Source organism: Sciurus carolinensis, chromosome 1, assembly GCF_902686445.1.
Source record: "Sciurus carolinensis chromosome 1, mSciCar1.2, whole genome shotgun sequence".
NCBI classification, from domain to species: domain Eukaryota; kingdom Metazoa; phylum Chordata; class Mammalia; order Rodentia; family Sciuridae; genus Sciurus; species Sciurus carolinensis.
In genome coordinates, this window is record NC_062213.1 from 35,425,394 (window position 1) to 35,450,251 (window position 24,858).

General features: G+C 36.5%; 1 protein-coding gene across 37 annotated transcripts in view; it reads right to left on the reverse strand.

Annotated features, from left to right (window-relative positions):
- Rims2 (regulating synaptic membrane exocytosis 2) overlaps window positions 1–24,858 on the reverse strand; it is a 601,671-nt gene that overhangs the window by 482,229 nt on the left and 94,584 nt on the right. For 22 of the 37 annotated variants that reach the window (XM_047527145.1, XM_047527153.1, XM_047527031.1 and 19 more), the window contains exons 2-3: window positions 18,970–19,002; window positions 18,484–18,570 (exon numbers count right to left, since the gene is read on the reverse strand). The exons of 14 other annotated variants lie outside the window; for them this stretch is intronic. In XM_047527145.1, the coding sequence (XP_047383101.1) occupies window positions 18,484–18,570; window positions 18,970–19,002 (120 nt within the window). Of the gene's footprint in view, window positions 1–18,479; window positions 18,571–18,969; window positions 19,003–24,858 lie in introns of those variants that run through there. One more of the 37 variants, XM_047527042.1, reaches the window with a different exon arrangement.

The window sequence follows — 24,858 nt, forward strand, 5'->3', positions numbered from 1 at the left end:
AGTCCATGAAACATGAACCAGAATGGGCATAATTTTAAGTGAATAATAAAAGACCTCTGCATCCACACTTCTCCCACAGAGGAATCATCTTGCTGTGCAAGAAAATGACAAGTATTTGTATATTTGTTCCACATTGTACATTTCCACTGCATCCTTGTGGGTATACTTCATGTCTCTCAGATACCTCTCAGTAAATGGTTAAGCACCATTGGGAGGAAGAAGGAAAAAAAAGGGAAAATTAAAAAGAACAACACTTTCTGTTCTAAAAGCACTGGAGTGTCAGACAAGTCACCAAAGCACACTGAAACAAAAACCAAAAGTCCAGTCAAGTGAACTGTGTTATAATTCAGTGACTATTCTTCAAGGGAAATGGAAGTACCATTTTACACATGTAGAAAAGGCCAGACAAATTAGTAGCATAGCTACTAACTATGTATGCCAAAAACTAGATTAGAACTACTTAAAACCCTATTACATAAAGACTAATAATCCCTGAGATTGCAACACTATTAAGCTGTAGGATGGGATCAAATGGTCCCAGTTGCTGGAAGAAAAGTGATGGAGAAACTGCAATCCACATAGGACCTGAATACAATAGTTTGAGGAAATAGACTTTTGGAGAGATTTTATATATTCATCCTACCAGTCCTATAAAATGAGACAGTCCTGGACAAAAAGGTGGGGCAGTACAGAGGCTAAACTACACTCCTCACCACAAGAAGTACATCTTCTCTTCCTATTTATAAATAAGCAAAATTCTCTTTCTGCTTTCTTGCCCCAATCACTCTTTAACCTGATCTCATCTGGATTTCAGTCTGCCGCCTAATAATTCTCACTCCACGTACCTAAAATGGACAGATGTCTTAGTGTTCCCCTTACTTGAACTTCCAGCAATATCTGAACTTCTGCATCACTGCTCTTACTGCTCACTTGGTTTTCATAACACTCTCTTGATTTTCTTCCTGTATCTATGGGTTTTCATTTTCTTTTAAGGTCAAAACTCAGGTCCTCTTTTCTTTATATTGTATAGTTGTTTTCTTAGGAAGTTTGAGCCACACCTAATGCTTCAACTTCCACCTATATATAAATGACTTATAAACATATATCCCCAGCTCAGATTTCTCCTCTCATCTTAAATATTCAGTTATGCACTTAATCTCTGTTTGAATTTCTTCATCATACCCCAAATTTAAGATGTGCAAATCTGAACTCCTCATTTTCTATGAAACAAGATTCCCTTCCAGTGTTCTTATTTCAGTAAATGATACCACCATTCAACTATCAAGGCCTAAAATCTAGAATTATACTTTAAATGTCTCTCCCCACCAAGTACAAAATTTATCTATCACTAGGTCCTTTCCGTTTTACCTCCTATATGTGTTTTGAATCCTTCCACTTTTCTTCATATGTACTGCCAATACTATAGGCCTTGTTACCATCAATTCACACTTAATCTAGAGAATAATCTACTGGGTAGGCTCTTCATATCCACACTCTCTTGAATCTATTCTGTACACCATTAAAAGAAAATATTTATTGTTATCTCACTGGTGGTAGCTGTAAAGGAAAAGAAAAATCATATGAGGACCTATAAAGCCTTATATGTAATGATGTGCCACATAATGAAACTGCATACACAATGGTGATGCCATAAGATTATAATACAGCCTAAGATATATAATAGACCATACCATTTTGCTTTGTGTAAATACACTCATTTGATTTTTGCACAGTGAAATCACCTAACAACACATTTTTTATAATGTATCCCCATTTTTAAATGACACATGACTGTACTGAGGCACATCCACACTATTTAACCTCAATTGTTGCACTACTTTTTTTGCCTCCTTCTTTTAAAGCCATCCCACCTTTCGTTCAATCCTTTAAACTCACCATAGTGAATCCTTTTATAGAGTCTACATTTTATACATGCTCGCTCTTGCCTCAGCCTAAAATAAATTACTACACACATATCACTCCCCTCCTGCCCTCGCCCCCCCTCACCGTCTTATGTTAAGCTTTAGGTACCCAGAATAGAATTGATCATAATCTTGGTAGCACTGATCCATGCCTGGTTCCTATTGTAGTTAACAATATTGCATTGTGCCATTCACTTATTTCAACTTCTTTTTATCACTCAACATTTTTGTATTAAATTTTAAATAAACAAACTATACCTAACATATATGTTCCTTATTTTGTATCAGGGAGATAGGTATTATTATCATTCCCATTATTATTCATTTTCTACATGTTATTTGGTTCATAATCACATAGCTGATAACTGGCAAAGTCAGATCCAAATTCAGTGTTACTACAGAGCTTTGCTCTTCTTCACTATAAGTGTTTCATCTAGTTCATTCACTGTAGTGGCTGCATAATCACATTGTATAAATCACATTTTATTCAACCATTTCTTTATGTTAGCCCTTCATAAGTCATTACTCTATAATATTTCTATAATGACAATTTGTAAACTCACAAATTTTTCTCTGGGGTATATACACAAGACTATAATGCACTACTCAAGTTAACTAAATACTTCTAAACTGTATACACAAGACTATAATGCACTACTCAAGTTAACTAAATACTTCTAAACTGCTCTCCCAAATAGCTTAGTCCACTTAGCGCACCTGCAACCAGGTAGAGGAAGGTTTCAGTTTCCACTTGTCCTTGTCATTATTATACAATTTTATTAATTTTTTCAGCCTTAATAAATATTAACTGATTCCCCTTTTTGTCAGTTAATTTTTTTAACTTTTAATGAAGTTCAGTCAATTGGACTGCCCTCCTATGAATCAACTATTCTTATCCTTTACCCAACACTTTGTATTGGGTTTCCATGTATCCTATATGTTAATCTTTTATAAACTCCTTCAACATAGCAAATATCTTCTCCCAGTCTGCCAACTGTTCATTTTGTTAATAGTGTTCTTCGTTAAACAGAAATATTCAATTTCTCCCTTTATCATTTATGGCATCAGTGTTGGCTATTTTTAAAAAAGTACTTATTTACCCCTGAGTTAGTCACAAATAATTCTATAGTTTGTTCTAATAGCTTTATAATTTTGCCTCTCACAGTTAAGCTTTTAATCGATCTGAAGTTTATTTTTATACATGATGTGATGCAGGGATTTAATTTCACTCCTCTCTATATAGAGATTCTATTTTCCCAGCATCATTTATTAAATAATTCAACCTTTCTTCCACTGATTTGTGATATCAATCTATCATATACTAAGTTCCTGCATGAAGATAGCTCTGTTTTGTGGACTGTGCCTTCTACTTCATAGGTATGGTTTCTGTTCCTATTCAAGAATAACACTTGTCACAACCAAACTCCAAATATAATGAAAGGTCCAAAAGATCTTAAATACATAAGGTTGAATGTATAACTTTCTAGAAGTCATAGTTTTCTGTAAAAGGACAGATAGTAGGTATTTTAGGTCTATGGGACATAGAGTTTCTGTCACAATTTTCCACTGGGGATATAAGGGCAACCATAGATAATACATAAATAAATGAATTTGACTACATTCCAATAAAACTTTTTTTACAAAAACAGCAGGCAGGACTTTACCCATAGCCCATATTTTACAGATCCCTGGTGTAGATAAAACAGACAAAGAAGTGTCCATATATTTAATCTGAAATTTTTATTTACAAAGAAATATTTGATATATACAATGATATCTGAATTTATTTAGAAGTGTTGCTGTAATGGTCAATTTGAATTGTCAACTTGATTGGATTAAGATAAGCCAATGATTAAGAGGCTTCAGGGTGTGTCAATGAGGTGTGTCGAGGAATATTTGGCATGTGGGATAGCGAACTGAAGACTCTACCTAAGCATGGGCAACATCGTCCAATAGGATGGTGGCTAGGATGGAATAAAACTTAGAAGAACAAGGAAGCAGCAGCAGATGCAAGCTTGATTCTTCTTGAATGGGTTCTTGATTGCTGCTGTGAAGCCTGAAGATATCAGACTTTTGCTTCTTCACTTTTCCAAAGCAGACTCTGCTAGTGATTCTCTAAGGAGTTTCCAGAAGCCTCCATCTCAGACTAGGATAGCACCATTGATCCCTCTTGTTCTGAGGCTTCAGCCTCTTGGACTGAGCAGCTACTCCCACTCTCCAGCCTGCAGATGGCCATTGTGGACTATCCAGTTTCTGGTCATGTAAGCCAATCTAATAAATCCCCTTTTTATAATCATACTTCATGTTGATTCTGATCCTCTACAAAAACCCTAATACAGAAACTGGTACTGAGAAGTGGAGTCATTGCTGTGACTAACCTGGCCATGTGGTTCAGAAGCTATTGGAGCTCTTTGGAGTTTGTTAGAGAGATTTTGAGATATGCATTGCAAACTGAAAATGCTTTAGATTTTCATAAGCAGAACTTAATGGCTGATTCTGGTGGGTACTCAGAAGATGAGAATGCCAATAGGACTGTGGACAGTGAAGACAGAACTCAAGAGGAAAAGGAGGACACTATTGGAAATTGGAGTAGAGGCCATTTAAGTTATGTTCTAGCTGAGAAGTTGTCTCTATTTTGCCCGTGTTCTGAGATGTTCTGTGAAGCCGATTTTAAAAAGCAATGGGACTTCAATCTGGCAAAAGAAATGTCTAGGCAGCACAGCATTCAGGAAGTGGCATGAGTATTTCTGGCAGCTTTTAGCTTATTTATTTAAGTTTATTGTGATATCCAAGAGTCAAAAGCAGAGTAGAAAAATCTGAAAAACTTGGACATGACAGGCCAGAATTAGACTGGGCCTAAGGAAATTGCACTTGTTAAACACATTACCATTACCACTACTAAGGAAATGCTAAAGACTGCCCAGAGACAATGAGAAAAATGACTTGAAGGAATTTCAGGAGCTGGCAAGACCACACCCATTTCCAACTCAAAGAAGTAAAAGTAAAAATTCTCTTGGGAAGAGACTAGTGGGGTACAATTCTTGTACAAAGGGGCCTAGAAAGTTTTTCAACATGCTCAGTTATCCAGGCACTCAGAGGCTGCTGCAGCCAGGATCCCTGAAGGCTTTGGAAGAGGGTGTCAGGGCATCTTGCTCTTAGCTTGCCTAGTCAATCAGTCCAGCACCCACTGGGTTTCCAGGGCCAGCTCAGACTGCCACTGGCTGGGACTTGATACCAGCCGAGTCCCTGACTCCCTCCACAATCTGGCATCTGCCAATCCCTTGGTCCCACTGGTTTGACAATCAACAGGACCTTCTGGTTCCCCAATCCCCAATCTCTCAACCACTCCCTACCTACCAACTTGGCCCAATGCCTAAAGCTCTCAATGCCTGGTCCTGATTCACCCAATACAAAACAGCTTTCCACAACAGGCACACATGTCCTGGCACTCAGCCCTTAGGACCTAGGGAGAGAGGAGAGGTGTCTGATTGCGAAGTCAAAAGGGCAGGGGCAAGAGAGATACAGTTTAGAGACTGAATTAGAGACCAGCATTGCGGGGTCCCCAAGAGACATAAGGGGCTAAGATCAGGCCCCTACATGACACAAGCATACCCCAAAGGAGATTCCTGGGGTGCAGTCTTTCAATGGATACTGGCAATTGCCATACCCCACCTCCAAGACTAACCCTCCCACCCTAGTAACCCTCATCTTCCTGAGGATGGAGATACAAGCAAACTCAATCAGATGAGAAGGGAAGCAGAGAACCTGCTGAAACCCAACAGAAATGATTGTTCAATTTTCCTTTGGATTGTTTTTTCTTATTCTGCTCACACATCCCCACCATTTTTTAAATGAACTACTTTTCATGTAACAGGCTAATGAGGACTGGGATGTCTGAATAGTGCATTACAGTTTTTTGGGGTTTTTTTTTTTTTTGGTGTGTGTGTGTGTGTGTGTGTGTGTGTGATGCTGGGGATTGAACCTAGGGCCTTGTGCATGCAAGGAAAGCACTCTATCAACTGAGCTATATCCCCAGCCCTGTATTACAGTTTTACTGTACATCCTTTTATTTTTACATTTTTTTCTTTTGCTTTTTTCTTTTTCTCTTATTTTATTATTATTTTTAATCTTTTTCCTTCTCTCTCTCCCATCTTTTCTTTCTTGTATACTTTTTCTCTATATTTTCCTTTCACTTATCTGTTTCCCCAGACACTGTTTCTCTCTTTTCTCCTGCTCACAACTTCTATTGATTCCTCTTTCACTCTTCCCATGATTTAATACTTCTGTCTACCCCCCTACCTCATAAACATCACATCCTACACCACCCCTGTTCTTTGTCTACCACTAGAAATTATAGATCCTCCGGCAATAATTAAACATATCCTATCTGTTTATTGTGACAAAACTATAAACCCCTTAACGGGCACTCTTTGGTTTACGACTGCATATTGTTTGAATTGGTTGCTGTTAATACTGATCTCGCACTTAAAGGCAAAGTATTGGAAATATGCAGGGGCACTTAAGTCTACAGGGTAGAAACTGTAATACCTCAGATACACACTGCTAGAGGGGAAGACACATGAACAACATGAAAAAACAAGGGGAGAAAGCACCCCAAACAAACCAAGATGCTCCAATAATAAAACGATTAACAATACAGTAGAACAAATGTCAGAGGAGTTCATAATATACATAAACTGATCTGCAAAGTAAAGGATGATGTAAGAGAACAAATACAGATAGAAAAAGATCACTTCAATAAAGAGATAAGAAACCAAATTCTGAAAAAAAAAAAAAAAAACAGAATAAACCAAATTAAAAATTTAATAGAAACATCACCAACAGAACAGATCACTTGGAAGACAGAACCTCAGGCAATGAAGACAAAATATATAATCTTAAAAATACAGTTGACCACACAGTAAAGATGGTAAGAAACCATGAACAGAACTTCTAATTCACTCCTATACTTCAGTGATGAATTCACTAAAAGAGAACTTAGGAAAACTACCTAATTTGCCAGAGCCTCAGAAAAAATAAAATACTTGGGAATAACCTAACAAAAGAGGTGAAAGACCTCTACAATGACAACTACAGAATACTAAAGAAAGAAACTGAAGAAGAACTTAGAAGATGGAAAGATCTCCCATGCTCTTGGATAGGCAGAATTAACATTGTCAAAATTACCATACTATTATAAAAGTATTATACAGATTAAATGCAATTCTATTAAAATCCCAATGACATTCTTCATACAAATAAAAAAATCAATCATGAGATTCATTTGGAAAAAATAAGAGATCCAGAATAGCCAAGGCAATCCTTAGCAAGAAGAGTGAAGCAGGAGGCATCACAATACCAGACCTTAAAACTATACTACAGAGCTATGGTAACAAAAACAGCAAGGTACTGACACCAAAACAGACCTGTAGACCAATGGTACAGAATAGAAGACACAGAGACAAACTCATAGAAATACAATTATCATGTACTAGACAAAAGTGCCAAAAACATACACTGGAGAAAAGATAACCACTTCAACAAATGGTGATGGTAAAATTGGAAATCCACATAAAACAAAATGAAATTTAACCCTTATCTCTCACCCTGCACAAAACTCAACTCAAGAGAATCAAGGACGTAGGCATTAGACCAGAGACCCTATGCCTAATAGAAGAAAAAGTCGGCCCAAATCTCCACTATGTCAGCCTAGGACCTGACTCCCTTAACAGGAGCCCTAAAACACAAGAAATAAAATCAAGAATCAATAAATGCAATGGATTCAAACTAAAAAGCTTCTTCTCAGCAAGAGAAGAATCAATAATTTAAAGAGAGAGCCTACAGAGTGGAAGAAAATCTTTACTACATGCACATCAGATAGAGTACTAATCTCCAGGATATTTAAAGAACTCAAAAAACTTAACACCAAAAAAAACAAATAACCCAGTCAATAAATGGGCTGAAGAACTGAACAGACACTTCACAGAAGAAGATATACAATCGGTCAACAAATATATGAAAAAATGTTCAACATCTCCACCAATTAGAAAAATGCAAATCAAAACTACTCTAAAGATTTAAAGATTTCTTCTCACTCCAGTCAGAAAAGCAATTACAAAGGATGTAAGCAGCAATAAGTGCTGACGAGGATGGGGGAAAAGGGTACACTCTGCTGGTGGGACTGCAGATTGGTGCAACCACTCTGGAAAGCAGTATGGAGATTCCTCAGAAAACTTGGAATGGAACCACTATTTGAACCAGTTACCCCACTCCTAATTTTATATCCAAAGAACTTAAAATCAGCATACTACAGTGACACCACCACATCATTGTTTATACCAGGCCAATTCACAATAGCTAAACTATGGAACCAACCTAGATACCCTTCAGCAGATGACTGAATTAATAAAATTGGTACACATACACAATGAAATATTACTCAGCCTTAAGTAAGAATGAAATTATGGCACTTGCAAGTAAATGGATGGAACTACAGAATATGCTAATTGAAATAAGCCAAACCCAAAAAACCAAAGGTCAAATGTTTTCTCTGATAAGCAGATGCTTATCAATAATGGGAGGGGGATAGGGAAGAACGGAGGAACACTGTATTGGGCAGAGGAGAGTGAAGGGAGGAGAGGGGAGGGGGTGAGGGTGGGTTGGATGGTGGAATGAAATGGACATTACTACACCATGTACATGTATGATTGCATGAACTGTGTGTCTCTGCATCATGTACAGCCAGAGAAAAGAGAAGTTATGCTCCATTTGTGTACAATGAGTTAAAAAGCATTCTGCTGTCATGTATAACTAATTAGAACAAATTTAAAAAAAAAAAAAAAAGGCCTGGGAGGCCAGGCAAAGTGCAGCAGGATCAAAGTCCCTGTGAGCAGCCCCTGAGGAGAAAGCCTAAGCTTCAGTAAGACTTCTGAGATTAAGAAATGCCAGGGACATCATCCTAGGAAAGTTGCAGGAATTGAGCAGAGACAAGTCAACACAAATGCCACTTCGGCTGCAACCAACAAGGTCATAGGAGTGGAGCCCTTTGGACAGAGCATAGTGATGCCATGTGCCCCAGATGTCAGACGTGGAGCTACAGGACTTGTTCACCCAGATAGGTCTTAGTCTTGCTTTTGTCCTAGCCCTTCTTTCTATGCCCCTATTTGTCTGAATGGAAATGTTTACTCTGTACCTTTATATATTGGATACTTGTATATTGCTTTTAATTTTACAGGACCTCACAATGTGAGATTGCCTTGCGCCTCAGAGAAGACTTTGGACTAGAACTCTGAGCAATCTTCAGATTGTTGAGACTATGGGGACTCTTGGGAATGGACTAAAAGTATTTTGCATTGTGAGATGGTTGTGAATTTTGGGGGACCAGGGTGGAATGTTATGTTTGGATGTGAGGTATCCCCCAAAAGCTCACATGTGAGACAATGTGAGAAGGTTCAGAGTAGGAATGATTGGGTTATGAGAGCCTTAACCCAAACAGTGAATTAATCACCTGATGAAATTAATTGAGTGGTAGCTAAAGACAGGTGATGTGTGGCTGAAGGAGGTGGGCAATGGTGGCATGGCTTTAGGGTATATATTTTTATCTGGCAAGGAGAGATATCTCTCTCTCTCTCTCTCTCTCTCTCTCTCTCTCTCTCTCTCTCTCTCCCTCTCTCCCAATCACAATGTAAGCTGCTTCCATCTGCCACACTCTTCCTCTGTTATGTTTGGCCTCACCTTGATCCCTAAGGAATGAACCTGACTGCCTATGGACTGAGACCTCAGAAACAGGAAGCCCCCAGATAACCTCTTCTCCTCTACAATTGTGCTGGTCAGGTCTTTTAGTCACAGTGGTGAAAAAACTAACTAAAATAATTGCTTTTTCCGTTTTCTTATCTCATAAAGCTTTCTCATCCAAATTTTTCAGATCTTCTACATTAATGTCTCCATCACCATTAAAGCAACTCATTGAATTTCATATTTTCCAAACTAAATTTTCTTTAATTATCATTGAGTTGTGTGAGATAATGATAAGTCTTTTAAAATCATGTGTACTGTTATTCCTGGAATTTTTTTCCCTAGGCACACAGTTTTGTTATTGTTGTTCCACATGTGTATTTTCATGATCTCCACAAGTTAAATGCATTGTATTTGTTTATTTCAAACACTTGCTGTTGTGAGGTCATACCCCTGCAACTTTCTAGATTGCTATTTCTTTTCAGAAAAGAAACTGAGGGCCGTGCGTGGTGGTGCACACCTGTAATCCCAGTGGCTCAGGAGGCTGAGGCAGGAGGATCACAAGTTCAAAGGCAGCCTCAACAAGAGCAAGGCACTAAGCAACTCAATGAGACCCTGTCTCTAAACAAAATACAAAATAAGGCTGGGAATGTTGCTCAGTGGACAAGAGCCCCTGAGTTCAATCCCCAGTATCAAAAAGAAAAAAGAAAAAAAAGAAAGAAAAGAAATTGAGGGCTACTCAATAGATTTATAAGGACTCCAAAAGGAGGAACTTCTCACCGAGTGGAGTAGCACACTTCTTTAATCCCAGCAACTCAGAAGGTTGAAGCAGGAGGATTGCAAGTTCAAGGCCAGCCTTGGCAACTTAGGGAGACGCTAAGCAACTTAGCAAGACCCTATCTCAAAAAAAAAAAAATAAAAGGGATAGGGATATAGCTTAGTAATAAAGAGCCCCTAAGTTAAAATCCTAGTACCAATAAATAAATAAAATATTTTTTAAAAATCAACTTCTTTATCTTAAAGGGATGACTTCAGGGGAATAAAATCCAAATATCCCAGGGTATATAATACTTTGGCTTTATAACTGGTTATGATATCTCTGGTAAAATGGGTCTGTCTCTTTGTTCTTCTTGTAGAAACTTTTACTATTCATAAATCTTTTTTCCTTCCATATGAATATTGTAATCCTTTTATCCAGCTTTTGTTGAAAGTGCAATATATTCATAGACTCCTCAAGGAGTCCATTGGTAGATCTGTATTTCAACTTAATGAGCTTCCTTTGTAATTGCTTGTATTTACCTTTTATCTTTTAAGAAGACATCTATAGGTTTCACAGGATTGTCAAAGGAATTCATATAGAAACAGATTAAGGCCCTCTGCAAGACATTTCCAGGGGGAAATATCTTTCCCCCTGGAAAATTATTTTCAGGGGGAAAATAATTCCCCAACAATTTCATAAAACTAACATAACCATAACACTTTCTACTTTTCACTTCCATAACTCTACATTATTCTCACTGTACCTCAATATCACTTCCTTGGGAAGATACTCCTTAACATCTCTGATTAGGTCAAATCCATCCATTAAATATTTTCAAAGCATCATAGTATACTGCATTCATCAGAGTTGAACTTTTTTCATATATGTGACTATCTGATTATATTTAACTCTGTAATTAGAAAATATAATTCATTAAGATTATTGTGTGTTTCTTCTCCCAATTTTATCTTAGTGACTTAGCTTAATAAAGGGCCCATAGCCAAAGTCTCAATAAATACTTACTGAATGTATGAATTAATGAATAATGTATTGTATATGTATTATTTAATAGGTAATGGAGCAAAACTATAAAATTGAATATGATTCAGTTCTTGTCATTAGTAAAATAAAATAGACATGTATAAATATTAGACAATTATAAAACAAGTCATTTGAAACATGTTAAATAAATATATAAGAAAAACTGTACTAAAGCATAAAGAAAAGAAGCATTAATTGAGAATGGCATAGGCATAACTTCCTAAAGGAAGGACAGTTTTTAGTTTTTAAACATCTTATCCTTGAAGAATAGGCAAAATTATGATAGGTATCAAATGAGGAAAGATTTTCAGCCTCAAGTATTTCATATGCAAGCATAAAAGCAGATCAAAAATCAGGAAACTGAACATATTCTCACTTATAATAAGATATGCATAAGGGAACAAGGAAAAAGGGAAATAAAATAGAAGAAGCTGGAAAGGCAGCTTAAAGGAGAACACCTTGAATTCCATGCTAAGGATTATTTCCCATATTATCTGATGTCTGGCTTAATTTTTTACAGTATAAGTTAGAGAAATTAGTAATATATTACTGAGAAATATTATAAAACTATCCCAAATAAATCAAACATTTCATTGCTTTTAGACCAACAATATATCTCAAAAAACACTTTTGAAGTATTGTACAAAACAAATAACCATATTGAAAAGTTACATGAAAAGAACTAATGTTTTCTTTAATATTTTTAAACAAATGTCTTTGCTTCTTTGTTTTATTATGTCACCATAATTAACTCCAAAAGGAAATTAAATTGAGGTAAATTTCCTCTTAAAAAAATAGACAACCACTGGATAGTGAATCTTTGGGACTGAAATTATTTTTTCATTCACAAATATGAAATAATCCTGATGTTAGAGGTTGAGATTTTAAAAAGTAAAAATACTATTGTAGAAGATTATTAGAGAATGATTCACCCTCAATATATAGATACCACTTCCTGACTCCAAGAGGAAATATATCATCACTTCTCTGAAATTTGCTTCTTGAAGAAAATTATTTAACAAACTCAATTCTAAATTTTTAAAAGGTGGTGATAAGTAGAAAATTCATTTTGAGTCCATTCTTATGATTCTACTTTCAACTGTTTTCTGCTTAATCAAAATAAAATACTTCCTTGAAGAAGACATTATGGAGTAAAACACTTTTATATATTGCTGTGATCTTAATCTTTTAAAAAATTATATATATATGTATATATAAAGAATACATCACAGTATTTACATGTTTTACAATTTATATGAACTTAATTATACTTCATATCATTTGATGTGGTTAACCGTAAACCTTGAATTATTTCATTATGCACAGAGGGATATCACTTCTCTGTGGTGTTCTGTTTGAAACCCTTTTTCTCCTTCTCTTGGCTAGAAACAGAGGTATCGAAACATCAAATGGTAAGGCATGATCAACAAATAGTACATGTAGCATTACCAATTAAATAACAAGCTGGAGATATAGAGATGCTGACATAGTAACTAGCTTTAATATTTGAAAATATTTTTAATTAGCTTAAGTACTTTAGTTTCACAAGTAACTATAAAATTCTCCTTCAAGGTAATTGACAAACAATAATAATGGCATCAGAATGTACATGGCAGTACTACTAAGAACCAAGAAATAAGAAATAATCTCAAATATCTATCACTATAAAACAGATAAATAAAATTGTAGTATATTCAGATACTAGAATATCAAACATCAATAAGAATGAATGAAAAACAACTACATGCAACGTATAATAGAATATCACAAACATTATGTTATACAAAATAATACAGACTAAATAGACTACATTTTGTATGATTCCACTTGTGAAAAAACTAAATAAAAACAGGCAAAAATAATGATGCTACATAGAAAATAGCATGCTAGATAGAAGTCAGAATGTAAGTTACTCTTAGGGATGGAAGGTAGTCCTCCCAGGAAAGAAGCATGAGGGCATTCTAGAGGGGTCCTAATATTTGTATTCTTGATCTTGGTGCTAATTTCACTGTATAACAATTCAATGAATTACAAACTTTTGGTTTATGTACTTCTCATTAAAAACATTATGTTTTCATAAAAACTTAGCAAGAAGTATTTTCCTTCTTTTAAGAATTTTTATAAAAAGCATTTGTGAACAAAAAAATCTGTCATTATTTTATTTATTTATGCTGCCTTGAGCCACTGGGAATTTAAGGTGGTTCTAAGGTAACAGATGAAGTCAATTCTAGATTGTTCATACTGAAGTGTTGTACCTGAAAACATCTATGTGCAGGAACTGCCTTCACCACTTCACAACTCCATATCAAATGCTTTCACCAATCAAGAACCAGTAAGACGTACATAGCTTATATGAAAAACACCTTGTAGCCATATTATCTTCAGTCTTCAGAAAGATAGAAATATCAAATGGATTTCTAAAATTAAAATTTAACAACATTCTCAAAAGTCCTTCAATTTCTATTATCTTAAGCTTTCAAAACAATAACATCAACACTTTTGGGGATGCTTCTGCTCTCAATCCTTGTGAATTAATAAGAGGTTTCCCATGTGTTTTAAATTTTCATCTCTGACTCTAGATCTGGTCTGTTGCAAGCTAATATAAGTAATTACAGCAAAGGAATCACTGTGATACATTGTCTTATCATTAACAGATACAAGCAGTCTTTTAAAAACATCCTTATAAGCAACTCTCTATGACCTAAAATCTTCTGGAAGAAACATGAAAGAAAAACTGCCCTGGACTCTTGACAGAAAAGACTATAATAAGTCATGTTAACAATTATTACTTCACTAAAAGCTCCAAAAGGTTGATCCTCAGAGTCACATGTCACAACTAAAAAGAAGCTAATCCTTTTCTCTGGGCAGTTACAAATCACTCCAACTAGAAACCTTAAGCTGGAATTTTCAGAATCCTCAAAAAACACATGATCTTTGGAAAAAACAGCTAACCAATGACTCAGAAAACGCCTTCACCCAAGAACAAATGAGAATTGATTTTTTGAAATCTCTGCTCCTCCTTTTTAAGATTCTTTTGTTTAGTTTTAATTTTATTTTCTATTGTACATTGGCACCTCTGTTAGTTTTTTATCCCCAGGACAAATACCTGAGAAAAACAACTTACAGGAGGAAAAACGCAGTTTGGCTCACAGTTTCAGAGGTTTCAGTCCATGGCCAACTGGCTCCATTGCTTTGGACCTGAGTAAGGCAGAACATCATAGCAAAAGGGTGTAGTAGAAGAAAGCTGTTCATATCATGGCAGCCAGAGAACAGAGAGAGAGGGGTGGAGGACAAAAAACCCTTTCAGGGAATGCCCCCAGTACATACTTTCTCTAATCATTCTCCACCACCTAGTTTCTACCACCTCCTAGTAGTCCTTTCAGCTATCAATGGGTTAATCCACTGATAAGGTTAGAGCCTCCATAATCCAATCACTTCTCAAAGTTTCACCTCTGAACGCTGTTGGATTTGGGTTCAAGCCCCCAACACATAAGACTTTGAGGGGCATTGTAGATCCAAACCATAACATTCCACTTCTGGCCCCCAAATTCTCATGCCCATCATACAGTGCAAAAATGCATTGAGTCTATCACCTAGAGTCCCCACAGTCTTAATGATTCCAGCATTGCCCAAAAGTCCAAGTCCAAAGTCTCCAGAGACTCAAGGCAAACTCAGCCCCTATAAAAAAAAAAAAACAATCAAAAAAGCAAGTGACACACTTCCAACATATAATTGCACATTGAAAAAAAGGTGGTGGGGGGGGGGAATAGTAGAATAGAAAGAAAAGACAGGACCAAATCAAAATGAAAACCCACATCCAGTATCCAGGGCACACAGTGGCAAGATGTGGGTCCCAATGGGTTGGTACAGGACCTGCACTTATGGCCCTGCCAGTTGCAGCCCACAAGGCCTCTCTCTTGGCTAGCTCTGCTCTTTACCTTCAGGTTTCCTCAGTAGATGTTCCTTGTTCCTGACATCTCTTACTTCTTGGTGTCTCCAATGCAGCTTTGGCTTCACTCTTACAGCTTCATGCATTGCCCTCTCAGAGGTTACCTATAGGAATCCTGACCCTGACACACATTATCAGTCCTCCCAGGCCCTTCTTTAACATCTTGGTGGGAACCTCCATGACCTCATAACTCTTGAATTCTTCATGCCTGCAAAACCACCAATGTGGATGACACTAAGGTACGCTGCCAGTAGGCACAGTAATACAGCCCACTTGTATCACTGCTGCAGTGGCTTCTGAGTGCCAGCTCAGCACAGTGAAACAAATACTGGGGAGAAAATTGCCTAGGTGATCACATCTAAACAGGATTCCCCAGTAATCTTTTCTCAAAGTCTTTTAAATGAGTTTTCACTTTTATAACTTTAGCCTGAAATGGATAGTATCTTACTGATTCCTGAGATGCTTCAAAATATCTTTCCTATTATTCAGGTACAAAACACTTTCTCTCTCTCTCTCTCTCTCTCTCTCTCTCTCTCTCTCTCTCTCTCTCTCTCTCTCTCTCTCCTTCTCTCTCTCTCTCTCTCTCTCTCTCTCTCTCTCTCTCTCTCTCTCTGTATGTGTCTGTGTCTGTGTCTGTGTGTGTGTGTGTGTGCGTGTGCGTGTGTACTGGTGAATGAACCCACAGGCACTGTCACCACTGAGCTACATCCCCAGCTTCGCCTTTTTGGATATTTTTTTTTTGCTTTTGTTTTTGAGGCAGGGTCTCACTAAGTTGACCAGACTGATCTAAAAACTTGTTATATTCCTGCCTCAGTCTCAAGTTGCTAGAATTACAGACATGTGCCACCATGCTCAGCTTCCAGTCTCTTTAATAGCATTAACTTCTTCAGAAACTATACCTCCTTTGCCCCCATTTTGTACTCCCCCTTCTGGTCAAACTGCAAGTTTTTTTTAATCTTTCTGCTCTGCTTTTTGCTGCTGTTTATCACCATAAACCTGGCTAAAAACCACCAGCAATACCAAGGCCACTACTTGAATACTGTACTGACTTGAAATTTCCTCCACCAGATTAATTCCATCACCTTTAAATTTAGCCTCATACAAAGGACATGGACAAAATGTAGACCAGTTCTTTGCCTGAATGTAATATTCGTGGCCTCTAGTCCAATTCCCAGTAGTATCCTCATTCCCATCTGAAACCTCGTAAGAACAGTCTACATTCCTGTTGGCATTGTGGCCTTCTGAACTCACACCAGAATGCTATATTGCTGTACTTGTGATATTCTAAGCCTTCTCTATACTGCATCTTCCAACTTTTCCAAATTCATCTCACAAACCAGTTCCAAAGGTTTCTGAACCACATGGTAGGTATAGTCACAGCAATGACCCTACTTGTCATATCAATTTTCCATATTAGTTAGCTTTCCACCACTGTGACAAATACCTGAGAAAAATTACTTATAGGAGAAAAGACTGATTTTGGGTCACAATTTCAGAGGTTTCAGTTCGCTGTTAGCTGGTTTCATTGTTTTGGGTCTGAGGTAAAGTAGAACATCATGGTAGCAGGGTGTAGTGGAAGAAAGCTGCTCAGCTTATGGCAGTCAGGAAGCAGAGAGAGAGAGAGGAAAAGACCAGGGACAAGAAAAACTTTTCCAGGGCATGGCCGCAGTGACCAGCTTCTTCCAACCAGGCGCCACTGCCTACAGTTTCCACCACCTCCCAGTAGTCCATTCAACTATGAATGGGATTAATTCACTGATAAGGTCAGAGCCCTCAAGATCCAAACACCTCCCAAAAGCCCCACCTCTGAAAACTGTTGTTTTGGGAACCAAGCTTTCAACACTTGAGACCTTAGGGGACATTCTAGACCTAAGTCATCACAGAATCCCTAGTGATTAACCAAAAGTTTCTCATATTTTCACCATAATTGCTCTTAATCTTTAGTTTTTTCATTGGCACCAAAGATAAGGAAAAAATCTACCTGCAATCCCACCAATAAAAATAACTATTTCTTGAAACACTGCAAATGGCAAATTCCCTTCCTGAGGACATTTTTATATTTGAATTATCTTCATATTATTAATCCTAACCTTCAGCCTTAAAAAATTAGACCTTGATCCTAATCATTAAAGCATTTTAATAGAACCAATGGTACCAAGAATAATGAATAACCTTGTTGCAATAGGTATTCCTCAGGCAAATCTCAACTTTGGGCATTCTGAAATTTCCATCTAAGCACATAAATGAGAATCAAATATAAACTAACTATGGTGGATATTACTACTGCTCACTATAAAAGAGCTTGCCTCTATTCCTGAGAACATGGGAAGACATTCTAGATTTCCTTGCACTTAGTTAAGAACCCTGTGACAAATCTGGGTAAAAAGGGTGTAAGCAAAAATGACCTGTTACTTCTCTCTTACACAATTTAGGAATAAGTGTGAGTCGTGAACAACTTTTAAAGGAATATTTTTAAATCAAAAAGAAGTATAATTAATGTGTTTTTAATGTTTCAGGTCAATGTGAAAATAAACTATTATATTTCCCAAATCATACTTTATAGCCTAAAAATGTTCAGTGAAACAAGATTCAGTGGTCAAATAAGTTTACTACATTGTGTATGTCTTAATATACTTGAAGCATATTTAAGGTCTCAGAATTATTAGGATAAAGAAGTCTGTTTAACTTTTTTAAAACAACCTTTCCAAAATGATTTGACCAAAGATTGAATTTAGGGGTTAGTACCTTTTTAATGTCTTCTGGAACACAGTTGAAAACAGCACATTCTGGAATACATTGCATTATTGGAGAAAGATGTTTTACTGGACAGATATGGTTTTACATTATTTATATTAAAATTGGGAGAATTATCTCTTCCTTTTTACTATCCTGTAATAATTTTTATTTTTTTTTAGATTTCCAGGGAATAATTAAAGAAGAAACATTGAAATTTAACCTAACAATTTTCCTATGTATGGGCATACTATTCTATTCCAAGGGCAGTATTTTAGTTAACACTCTTCAATATGTTATACTATCAGTTATAATAGTCAGTCTATATAGAGCAGCTTACTTACGTCTGGGGTTCCTTTTCATTTTGTTGTTTTTGCTGGGGCTGAAGAACGTTATTTACCAGTTCAGTGATCCCACTAAAGGGAAACCACCTGTTTAAATAAGCAAATAATGTAACTGAATAACCAAATGAATAACAATGTAGATTAGATGTTTTCTTATCCATAACAATAAAAATACACAGGCACAAAAGCTACAGCCAATGGAAATGTGAGCTCCAATTATCATCCAGGCAATCAGAATATAGAGAAATCAAGTTTGAACACTTAACCAGTCCACAAGCAGGCAGCAAAAAACTACATCCAGTCACTATGTGGATGAAGTAAGAAGCTGCAGGCAGCTCTCTTACAAGCCAGAGAGTCAGAAAGCAGAAGACACACTAGCTGCAGCCTATCCAGTATTAGTGTAAGCTAATACCATCAAAGGTGCAGGAAGCAGAATGTGGCAGAAGTACAGAAGTTAAGTCTACTGCACTCAATATATTTACTTACTGTGTCAGTTGTGGTTTGTGTTCTTCTTTGACCCTAAAAAGATAAGTTTGCACAACTGAGTGCACTGTACTAGGAAGAAATTTCTCTCTACAGATTTGTGGTCATATATAATGGACATGAAAAACTAGGGTTGTTACATATAAAAACTTAGTGCTTCACTGTCTATTGGAATTATACATTTCAATCAATTTTATAAAAAAAAGAGAAGTTAAATCATTGATTCTTATATTAAAATTATAATGCTGTTTTAAAACAACAATTTAGTCCTAAAGTTTTCTGCATATTTTTATTCTCACTGAAGGTTTTAAAATAAATCTTTTGGGGCACTATATTAAACAAATGTATATTTAGTTACCTGAAAATAGACTTTTTTTGCTTTCTAAATTTCTCCCTTAATATAAATTGAAATAAAGGCATAAATATTTTAAATAAAATAGGATTTTATGAATGAATTTTTTAAAGCCTTAAAAATGGATTTTTTATGCTTAAAGGAGTAAATAAATGAATTGGGGAAATATGTATCCAGTCTCTTCAATAAAAGTAGTTCTTAAAGTATATTAAATTTAAAATATTTATAAGTTAAATTATTCATAACTATACCATAATGAAAATGAATATAAATAAATACTATATAAATAATTATAATCAAGTGGAGTGCTTTGTTTTCAGTCCTACAGTATTCAACAGTCTTATCCAAAACCATATACAGAAAAAAATCCCGCTAATTCTGAGATAAGAAATAATTTTTATATTGCCAAATCTATGAAATCATGGTCAGAAACTGAGCCATAAGTAGGCATTCAAATCATTATGTATATGATATGAACAAACAAATATTCCCAACTAAAAATAAAAACAAAAACAAATCCCACCTCATGTGGTACCCTTACTGAGTCAATCTTGGGATTACTGTTATTCACTCCTTGTTCTATTCTTTTATTAAAGTTAAATTAGTCCTTCTGCATAACTACTAGTGTACATACTATTTTCACAATATTCAGGAAATGGAGGGCAAACTAGACCAAAATAGAACACTGGCTAGCAAAACAAAATAGGACTGGATATTTAAAAGTTAAAGAAGGATTATGCACAGAGTAGTGAAGACCTCTGAAATTCAGTTCCCAATAATTTGCCTAGGACTGGTCATAAGAAGTACATTTATGACTCAACAATCTGTTCATTAGCTTTCTCTTTCTTAAAGACTAAGAATTGGTAACTAAACCTGGTCACCAACTGGGGCTTTCATTAATTAGTAAGTTATAGTAATCATGTAAATTAAATCTTCTTTTTAGATCGAACTTATTTTTTTACAGTGTTACTTTTTTAAATGACATAAGCAATAAATTAAAATTCATACCATTATATATTTTTGTGTAGAAATGAATTAATATACTTGGTAACTATATACCTCTATATCAACCATAAAAGAATATAATGTATTCTCTGCATAAACTTCAGAGTGAATGTTATATCCCAGAGAAAAAAAATCACATAACTTATTATTTAAATATAATCACATAATGGATTAATAAGATTTATTTATCACCAAATATCATAGAAGTGATCAAACACAAGAAAACCATAGTGAGGGATCCAAGATGGCGGACTAGAGGGAGGCTGCATTCCTTGTCCCTCCGTAACTCCGGTTTCAAGCAGAGGATATCTGTTTCTTGGTAAGGCAGTTTTTGCTGCATATCAATTCCCTGCTGTTTACCCCATTTGTCTGCTGTGATGACCTGCAGTCTGCCAGCATATCAACGCCTTTTTTGAGTGCAGATTGCTCACTGTCAGGCGCCTATCATCTGCCATTTGCCTGCCTCTGGCCGGTCCATCGCCTGCCTTACACCTATCCATCACCCAATGCACAAGGTTCACCTCCTGATCGTCCGACAACAGTCAGCAAACCAATCGTCGACCGCCAGTGGAGCACCAGCTGCCTGCTGTTGCCTGGAAGTTCACTGTCACAGTACCTGCAGGTTTGATTACACGTGGCTGCTGCCATTTTGAGAAAACAGTCAGGCCCCGTAGGACCCCTGGCCGGTCTGACTGAGCTCTGTCTCCAGGATCCCTCAGCCTCACCGATCACTCCCTGCCTCTGGGGCCCTCACAAAGACTGACTGCTCCCTGCCACCAGGACCCCCTGACCAACTGACTGCGCCCTATCACTGGGACCCCAGACTGACTGATTGCACCTGGCCTCCAGGATCCCACAACCACACCAAACACACTGGACCTCCAGGACCCCTGCCTGACCAACCGCATCCCGCCTCGGGACCTCCAGCTGACCACGTCCTCACCCTGAGCTACAGCTCCCCATTTGCCATCACATATGGAAGCCAGAGCGGCCATCTTGGATAATTCTTGAAGCCGTAGCTTCCATCTTTAGGTGGGGCAAATCCCATCCTGAGACGCCTGCTGGAGGCTTGAAGCTCATTGTCAGGTACCTCTCATGCATCAGGCTATTGAACACTGGGAGGTTTCATTACTATATGACTGTTATACTGTAGATTTTCTTTTTTCTCCTTAGAGAAAAAATGTAAGTTTTTATTTCTTTACTTTTCTTGCTCTCTTTTCCTTTTGTTTACCTGTTCCCTCAGAGTCTCTTTCTCCCTTTTTTGCATGCTAACATCCAATTTCTTTTGATTACACTCTCACCCTTTCTATTATCTAGAACTTATGTATAATCTTTTCTTATCCCATTAACAGCCACATTCTACATCCCTCTGCATCCTCTTTGTCCTCCATTAGAAACTGCAGACGTTATTGCAAATCTCTTTGTTTTATTGAAGATAATATTTTAACTCATTCTGTTTATTATGACAATTTTGTTATTGTCTTCATAGGGGCTATTTGGTCTAGGACTGCATAGTGTCTGAATTGGGCACTGCTAATCTTGATCTCCCCTTAAAGAAAAGGTTTTGGAAACCTATAGGGCCACTATAAGCCTATAGGGGGAAAACTTCAATACCCCAGAACTGCACTGCTAGAGGGGAAGATACATGAACAACATGAAAAAATAAGGGAAGAAAATGATCCAAACAAATCCAGATTCTATATTAATAGAATCCAATGACAGTATGTTAGAAGAAATGTCAGAAAAGACTTCAGATTATACATGATTAAGATGATTCTTGAAGCAAAAGATGAGATAAGAGAGCAAATGCAGGCAATGAATGATAATACCAATAAACTAAAAGAGCACCTGCAGGAAGCAAAAGATCATTTCAACAAAGAGATAGACATTCTCAAAAAAAAAAAAAAAAAAAAAAAAACCAACAGAAATCCTTGAAATGAAGGAAACAATAAACCAAATAAAAAACTCAATGGAAAGCATCACCAAAAGACTAGACCACATGTAAGACAGAACCTCAGACAATGAAGACAAAATATTTCATCTTGAAAATAAAGTTGCCCAAACAGAGAAGATGGTAAGAAATCATGAACAGAATCTCCAAGAACTATGGGATATCATGAAAAGACCAAATTTAAGAATTATTGGGATTGAGGAAGGCACAGAGATACAAACCAAAGGAATGAACAACCTATTCAATGAAATAATATCAGAAAATTTTCCAAGCCTGAAGAATGAAATGGAAAATCAAATACAAGAGGCTTACAGAACACCAAATGCACAAAATCACAACAGATCCACACCAAGGCACATTATAATGAAAATGCCTAACATTCAAAATAAAGATAGGATTTTTAAGGCCGCGAGAGAAAAGCATCAGATTACATATAGGGGGAGACCAATATGGATAGCTGCTGACTTCTCAACCCAGACTCTAAAAGCTAGAAGGGCCTAGAACAATATATTTCAAGCTCTGAAAGAACATGGTTGCCAACCAAGAATCCTATACCCAGCAAAACTAACCTTCAGATTTGAAGATGAAATAAAATCCTTCCATGATAAACAAAAGTTAAAAGGATTTACAAATAGAAAGCCTGCACTATAGAATGTTCTCAACAAAATATTCCATGAGGAGGAAATGAAAAACAACAATGAAGGTCAGCAAAGGGAGGAATTACCTTAGAGAAAAACCACTCAAAGGAGAAACCAAGCCAACTTAAAAACCAAAAATAAGTCAAATGACTGGGAATACAAATCATATCTCAATAATAATCCTTAATGTTAATGGCCTAAACTCATCAATCAGAAGACATAGACTGGCAGAATGGATTAAAAAGAAAGACCCAACAATATGCTGCCTACAAGAGACTCATCTCATAGAAAAAGACATCCACAGACTAAAGGTGAAAGGATGGGAAAAAACCTACCACGCACATGGACTCAGTAAAAAAGTGGGGGTTTCCATCCTTATATCAGATAAAGTGGACTTCAAGCCAAAGTTAGTCAGAAGGGATAAAGAAGGACATTTCATACTGCTTAAGGGAACCATAAATCAGGAAGACATAACGATAGTAAATATTTATGCCCCGAACAATGGTGCATCCCTGTACATCAAACAAATCCTTCTCAATTTCAGGAATCACATAGACCACAACACAATAATTCTGGGTGACTTTAACACACCGCTGTCACCACTAGATAGATCTTCCAAACAAAAATCGAACAAAGAAACCATAGAACTCAATAACACAATCAATAACCTAGACTTAATAGACATATATAGAATATTCCATCCATCAACGAGCGGATTCACTTTCTTCTCAGCAGCATGTGGAAACTTCTCGAAAATAGACCATATGTTATGCCACAAAGCAGCCCTTAGGAAATGCAAAAAAATAAAGATACTGTCTTGTGTTCTATCAGATCATAATGGACTGAGAGTAAAAATCAATGACAAAATAAAAAACAGAAATTACTCCAACACCTGGAGACTAAATAATATGCTATTGAATGAAATATGGACAACAGAAAACATTAGGGAGGAGATAAAAAAAATTCTCAGAGGTCAATGAGAATGATGATACAACATATCAAAATCTCTGGGACACTATGAAAGTGGTACTAAAAGTAAAATTCATTGCATGGAGTGCATTCCAGAAAAGAATGAAAAGTCAACAACTAAATGACCTAACATTACATCTCAAAGTCCCAGAAAAAGAAGAACAGAATAACAGCAAAAGTAGTAGAAGACAGGAAATAATTAAATCAGAGCTGAAATAAATGAAATTGAAACAAAAGAAACAATTCAAAAAATTGACAAAACAAAAAGTTGGTTCTTTGAGAAAGTAAACAAAATAGACAAACCCTTAGCCACACTAACAAAGAGAAGGAGAGAGAAAACTCAAATTACTAAAATTCGTGATGAAAAAGGAAATATCACGACAGACACCACTGAGATACAGAACATAATGAGAAGCTACTTTGAAAATCTGTATTCCAACAAAATAGAAACTACCGAAGACATTGACAAATTTCTAGAGACATATGCTCCTCCCAAACTGAACCAGGAGGACATACACAATTTAAACAGATCAATATCAAGCAATGAAATAGAAGAAGCCATTAAAAATCTACCATCCAAGAAAAGCCCAGGACCAGACGGATTCTCAGCCGAGTTCTACAAGACCTTCAAAGAAGAACTCATTCCAATATTTCTCAAAGTATTCCAGGAAATAGAAAAGGAGGGTACCCTACCAAACTCATTCTATGAAGCTAATATCACCCTCATACCCAAACCAGGCAAAGACACATCAAGGAAAGAAAATTTTAGATCAATATCCTTGATGAATATAGATGCAAAGATCCTTAACAAAATATTGGCAAACCGTATCCAAAAACATTACGAAAATTGTGCACCACGATCAAGTGGGGTTCATCCCTGGAATGCAAGGATGGCTTAACAGCCGTAAATCAATAAACGTAATCCATCATGTCAACAGACTTAAGAATAAGAATCATATGGTTATTTCCATTGACGC